Source organism: Salvia splendens, chromosome 1 (genome assembly GCF_004379255.2).
Source record: "Salvia splendens isolate huo1 chromosome 1, SspV2, whole genome shotgun sequence".
Lineage (NCBI taxonomy): Eukaryota > Viridiplantae > Streptophyta > Magnoliopsida > Lamiales > Lamiaceae > Salvia > Salvia splendens.
This window is the reverse complement of record NC_056032.1, coordinates 3,876,261-3,883,125: the sequence shown is the minus strand read 5'-3', so window position 1 is coordinate 3,883,125 and position 6,865 is coordinate 3,876,261. Positions and strand designations below refer to the sequence as shown.

Below are 6,865 nucleotides of genomic sequence, written 5' to 3'. Positions count from 1 at the left end.
CCCACTATCCTGCCTGAATTAATGACTGCTTGACACCACTAAATAGATCGTGGGTGTAGTGGAGATCGTGGAGGTTCTGACATGAATTGACTATCTCCCAGTTCGGTCAAATACTGAGACCGAACTGCTGAACTATTGCCGAGCAGCTTTTGCCGGTCTGCGAGTAGAGCTTGATTGGTCGGCTTTTATCGAGCTGTAGGCTGGGGCCGAACTCTTTGGTAATGCCGAACTGATTGGTTGGCTTTTACCGAGCTGTAGGCCGGGGCCGAACTCTTTGGTAATGCCGATCTGATACTCTTCTTTGGGCTTTGGGCTGATGGGCCGTCACTGCTGTTGGGCTTGTTTAGTCCGTACTTTCATCAGACCAAAGACGAGTCCGGTCAAAGATGTTTATTTCATCAGACCAAGGACGAGTCCGGTCAAAGATGTTTATTTCATCAGACCAAAGACGAGTCCGGTCAAAGATGTTTATTTCATCCGACCAAAGACGAGTCCGGTCAAAGATGTTTATTTCATCAGACCAAAGACGAGTCCGGTCAAAGATGTTTATTTCATCAGACCAAAGACGAGTCCGGTCAAAGATGTTTATTTCATCAGACCAAAGACGAGTCCGGTCAAAGATGTTTATTTCATCAGACCAAAGACGAGTCCGGTCAAAGATGTTTATTTCATCAGACCAAAGACGAGTCCGGTCAAAGATGTTTATTTCATCCGACCAAAGACGAGTCCGGTCAAAGATGTTTATTTCATCAGACCAAAGACGAGTCCGGTCAAAGATGTTTATTTCATCAGACCAAGGACGAGTCCGGTCAAAGATGTTTATTTCATCCGACCAAAGACGAGTCCGGTCAAAGATGTTTATTTCATCCGACCAAAGACGAGTCCGGTCAAAGATGTTTATTTCATCAGACCAAAGACGAGTCCGGTCAAAGATGTTTATTTCATCAGACCAAAGACGAGTCCGGTCAAAGATGTTTATTTCATCAGACCAAAGACGAGTCCGGTCAAAGATGTTTATTTCATCAGACCAAAGACGAGTCCGGTCAAAGATGTAACCACGTGGTCGTGGGTTCGATTCCCACAGACGGCGCCAGTGATGAGTCCGCGAATTTCTGATGTTAGTAAATGCTGGTAGAGAATACAAATCACGACACAGAGATTTTACGTGGTTCGATTTACTGAAGTAAATCTACGTCCACGGGAAGAAAAGAGGGCAGAGTTGTATTGCTTGATCTGTTTTCTACAGCTTACAAATACAAACTTGCTATTTGATATTTTATCTCTAGAGAGCGAGAGAGAGAGTCCCAGAACTTCCCCCTTTTCTATCTGATCTAAGTTCTATTTATACATTGAACTAAGATCGTGGCTTGCATCACCACTAACTAGGTAGTGGATGTCGTGGAGGTCATGCAATCCTGCATGGGCCCACTATCCTGCCTGAATTAATGACTGCTTGACACCACTAAATAGATCGTGGGTGTAGTGGAGATCGTGGAGGTTCTGACATGAATTGACTATCTCCCAGTTCGGTCAAATACTGAGACCGAACTGCTGAACTATTGCCGAGCAGCTTTTGCCGGTCTGCGAGTAGAGCTTGATTGGTCGGCTTTTATCGAGCTGTAGGCTGGGGCCGAACTCTTTGGTAATGCCGAACTGATTGGTTGGCTTTTACCGAGCTGTAGGCCGGGGCCGAACTCTTTGGTAATGCCGATCTGATACTCTTCTTTGGGCTTTGGGCTGATGGGCCGTCACTGCTGTTGGGCTTGTTTAGTCCGTACTCCATCAGCTATCACCTTGAATCGAAATTCCTCAAAAATGTCATATATAGAATTCCATGAACAAATTTATTATGAAACCAATTATCCATCTTTCCGATATATTGTTCGGTTTCAAATGGAAACGACAATATTTATTATTTACATAATTTAAATGAAGTTATTCCTCCAAATATTATGCTCCCCCTCCCCCCTCCCATTTATTAGACTTTATTTCCTTTTTCTTCGTATCCCATAAAAATAGTCCATACTCCATATCAATTTATAGAAAACTTCTTCTTGTTTTATCGTTTTTGGCTCCTACCATCCATTATAACTATTTCAACAACGTTTTTTTAGTAATTACACATTAAAACTCGTGAGATTAAAACTCGTGAGGTTAATAATGATTTATTTCTATGAGATAAAGGTAGTAAAAATAAAAAAAGTGAGCATGCATTTCAATCGTCAAATTCCATCATCTACTCGGAGTACACATTATCTTTAAAATTGTTAATGCGCCTTAAAATAAAAGTGAACGCGCTATCACATAATGCAGTTATAACATTTCAGTTCAGCAATTCTCAAATATACTGATTGCATTCTATTACATAATGTAGTTATAACATTTTAGTTCAGCCATTCTCAAAATTCTATTTCAACATTTGAGAAAGCAACTTTATTTTATTTTTTTTACTTTTCCAAATAATTATATTAATTTCCACCAACATTGAATGTGAAATGAAGTACTCCCTCTGTCCCAGTTTAAGAGTCATGTTTTGTCATTTCCGTCCGTCTCAGTTTAAGAGTTCCACTTAGAATATATCATATTTGGACATAAAATTTAACCTCATTGTTGATAAAATTTACACTCAAATGTCATTACTTTCATAAAAATAAAACAAAACAAAACAAAACAAAATCCTAAATATACAAAAAGTCAAAATGGTCTCACTTTCTACTACCCCACTTCAATTATTACACACTCCAACAACCACTATCTCAATTCAATTATTACACACTCCAATAATTTCTTCAAACTCGTGCCCGACCTCACTTCAATTATTACACACGCCAGCAATTTCTTAAAACTCGTGCTCTAACTAAATTGCACTCCTAAATTGGGACGGAGGGAGTATTATACATTTCAACCATTATTAAATAATGAGCTAATGCACATTTTTTAGTGGTTAAATTGCCAGCTCAATGTGTATTTATATATCAATATATGTTATATTTAAATTTAAATATAAACCTATTCCTCTAGTAAATAGTACTCCATCTGTCCCAAGTTACTCGAGTCGTATTCCTTTTTGGGTTGTCCCAAGTTACTTGAGTCATTTCTTTTTTTTAGCTAAAAACAAAACATCTAATAATCTCAGAGCATCCGAAGCGGTGTCCTTGCCGACGGACGTGCCCTTGCCGTCGGCAAGGACAAGCCTTGTCCGCCGCTGTGCTCTTGCCGACGGCAGGGCGCTGCTCTATGCATAGAGCACGTCCGTGCCAACGGCAAGAGCACGAGGTGTCGACGTGGCATGCTCCGATTTGCCCGTTGGTTTATCATTTTTTATTATTATTTTTTAAAAAAATAAAAAAAATCTAAAAAAATTCAGATTTAATAAAGAAAATATTTTCCTACTTCCTAATAAAATATATCCATTTTTTCCACACTTTTAATTTATTTTTTCATTATTTTTACCCCAAAATTCATACTTTTATTTATAAATACTCTCATTTCAAACACAAAAATTGACACTATACCAAACAACTCTCTCAATCTCAATTTTTAGGATTTTAATTATGTAATTTTTAATTTTTAGGATTTTCATTATGTAATTTTTTTAATTGTTTTATAATTTGTAATATTATTCCGGGTAAATTTAATGCATTTTAATATTGCAGAAATGTTTTTATTTAAATTGAATAATAGAATGGTGGGACCCTTGAGCTTGTCCTTGCGGAAGAACACAGATGTGGGTGTTGTGCTCTTGCCTAAGAGATGGGAGTAAAAGTGGGTCCGGGCCCACATCCGTGCTCGTTGGCAAGAACACGGATGTGGATGCTCTCACCTACTTTACTCTTTCTTTTACTTTACTCTTTCTTCTTTTTCTTACTTTCTCTCATCTACTTTATTTAATTCACTATACACAACTTTCTTAAATCTCGTGCCGAAAACAAACGCCTAAAGTAACGTGGGACGGAGGGAGTAGTACTACTACTCACTCCGTCCACGAAAAATAGGGCTATTCCATTTTTATCCCCCGTTTTGGAAAAATGATAATAAATAGTTAAAGTGGATAAAAAGAAAAGTAAGAGAGAGAATAATATAGAGAAGCCTCTTGTCTATATTATTCTCTCTCTTACTTTTCTTTATCTCCACTTTAACTATTTATTATCATTTGTAAAAAACGAGGAATAAAAATGGAATAGCCCTATTTTTCGTGGACGGAGGAAGTATTATACTCCGCATGTTTGGTAGGGTAGATAACTCATCTAGGGATGAAATTCTATAAAAATAGACATTTCTTTTCAGTGTTTGTTTTGAAAAAATAATAAATAGTTAAAGTGGAGAAAGAGTAAAATAAGAGAAAAAATATTATCTCCATTTTAACTATTTATTAATATTATTTTTCTAAAATGAGTAGTTGCATAGAGAAAAAAATATATCTCCATTATAATAAGTAGTATTATTTTGTCTGAATTGTGCACGTTTTGTAACTATTTATTAGTATTATTTTTGTAAAACGAGTGGTTAAATTGAGTGGTTAAATTGTCAGCTCAATGTGCATTTATATACATTTATATAATACATTTAAATTTCATTATAAACCTATTCCTCTAGTAAATAGTAGTCTACGTATATGGCATGCACTGGATAACAAACACCCACGTGCAGATGAAGACATTGAGTATTTAATAATTTCATACAGAGACGAAATCTTCACGTTTTATTTCACTGGGAATTAAAATTATGTTTAATTAAAGAATCTAATTATTTCACACTTTCCACTAATTCATTTAAGTACTCCATATCTTGTTGCATGTCTTGTTAGGTATTCTCTACATTATCACTAATTACTAATATTAAAAAGAATTAAAACGTCATATTGAACTTCTCACCTAATTACCTAAGTAACTGTTTCGATCTTAATATCAACCGTGAGTTTATTGAACTGACCTAGAGTGCTGAAATTTCCACGTAATTTTTCGTATTTAATTTAGTACTACTAAATACACATGTCATTCTTGGTTCACTAACTAATATTGAAATTCAACTCTATATTATACTCGTAAAATAGCAAATTATTGTAAAATCATGAATTTGGTGACGCAAAAGACGTATAAGTGATTGTTTGAGAGGTTATCAAAGAAACCTAATTCCTTGAAACGAAAATACTCACTTCGTCCCAACTAAGATGACATATTTTCATTTTTAGTTTGTCCCAACCAAAATAACACATTTCTATTTTTAGTAACTTTCTCTCTCCAATAAATACACCCAACCACTTTTTTCTCTCTCCTATTAAGTATTCAACCTCTTTTTCTCGGCATTTAATACATACACCCGCTCTTTCTCTCTCTAATTAACCACATTAGTCAACAGCTCTTAAAATCTCGTGCCGGCTAAGAAATGCGTCATCTTAGCCGAGACGGAGGGAGTAATATTATAAAATAAAAGTGGCAGTCAAAACAAAGACATCTGTTATTTATAAACGTTTAGAAAATCCTAGAAACTTAAAAGGAAATAAAATGATAAACAAGAAATTAAACTCATATAGCCAAAATCCATCGTATGTTAATGCCGTGGTGACTTTGATTTCTAAGCTTGATTCGCAAGTATCATGCGAATTTTAAATCATTCCAACACAAAATGTTTTTGGCACATTTTCGGTGTCGCCGGCGTTCTAATTTGGACAAAAAATGTGTATTTGATTTGGGTTCTGAAAAATCCTACATGGGCAAGATAAATTATGATGTTCACTATTATCTTTTTTTTCGACAGACTTAGATCACAACTCAACTATTTCAATTTGAAAATAAATTTAAATGTGATCAATACCTAGTTAGCATCATCAAAATCAATAATCAAACGTCAGCTAGCTTTCTCCTCGATCAGTATATATACATATACTCATACACACTTAACACAATATCCAAACTGCACAATCATCTGCTGTATACTACATTAATCATGGAACAAATAATTGAATCAAAAAATGTAGGAGTATCTGAATTCGACTATGATTGGCTCCACGCCATCCAAAACTATCTCCTCAGCGACTCCGATTTTCCCCTCGCCAATGCATCCCCGCTCAGCGACGACGACGTTTTGCAAATGGTTGACGAGCTTCTGTGCGACGTTATCTCCGCGCCTCCTCCTCCTCAGCGGCCGGCGGTGGAGTGGAAGCGGTACAAAGGCGTGAGGCAGCGGCCGTGGGGGAAGTTCGCGGCGGAGATAAGGAATCCGGAGAAGAAGGGTTCGAGGCTGTGGCTGGGGACGTACGAGACGCCGGAGGAGGCCGCCGTGGCTTACGATCGAGCAGCGTTCAGGATGCGCGGCTCGCGGGCCCGGGTCAACTTCCCGCACCTTGTCGGGTCAGGCATTCCCGAGCCGACCCGAGTCACTAAGAGGAAAAACACTGATTTTAATAATGCGTCGCGGAAAAAGATCAATTGTGTATAATCGGATTAGGGTTTTGCTTAATTTAGTGTTAATTCGCTTAATTCGGTCTTGGATCGCTTGAAAAATGTTGCATTCCAAAAAATTAACACAACAAACAATTATTTTGTTCAATACATGAACAATTATCGGTACTAGTACAATTATTAGTGAACTTTCGCATATTTTGTGTGACAAAAATTTAGTCAATCTTCTGTACACCTTAATTAATATACAAAATCTATTCATTAATTAAAAAAGTGTAATATCCTAATACGCAAATTTTATGGCTGAGTATTATGAGTATCGTATATACAAGAGTGCATATAATTAACATAACTGCATTATTTGGCATTATTACACAAATATCCTAATTTAGAAGTGAGAGATTGAAAGATCTATCAAGGGTATAATTGGTCTCTTAGAAGCTTTAATTCATAGTATATCATAT

General features: G+C 36.5%; 1 protein-coding gene across 1 annotated transcript; it reads left to right on the top strand.

Annotated features, from left to right (window-relative positions):
- Positions 1–5,924: 5,924 nt before the first annotated feature.
- Positions 5,925–6,583, top strand: LOC121805011 (ethylene-responsive transcription factor 13-like). Its single transcript, XM_042204761.1, has one exon. It carries the CDS (start codon positions 5,947–5,949, stop codon positions 6,436–6,438), a length of 492 nt encoding a protein of 163 aa, XP_042060695.1. The 5' UTR covers positions 5,925–5,946; the 3' UTR covers positions 6,439–6,583.
- Positions 6,584–6,865: the final 282 nt, after the last annotated feature.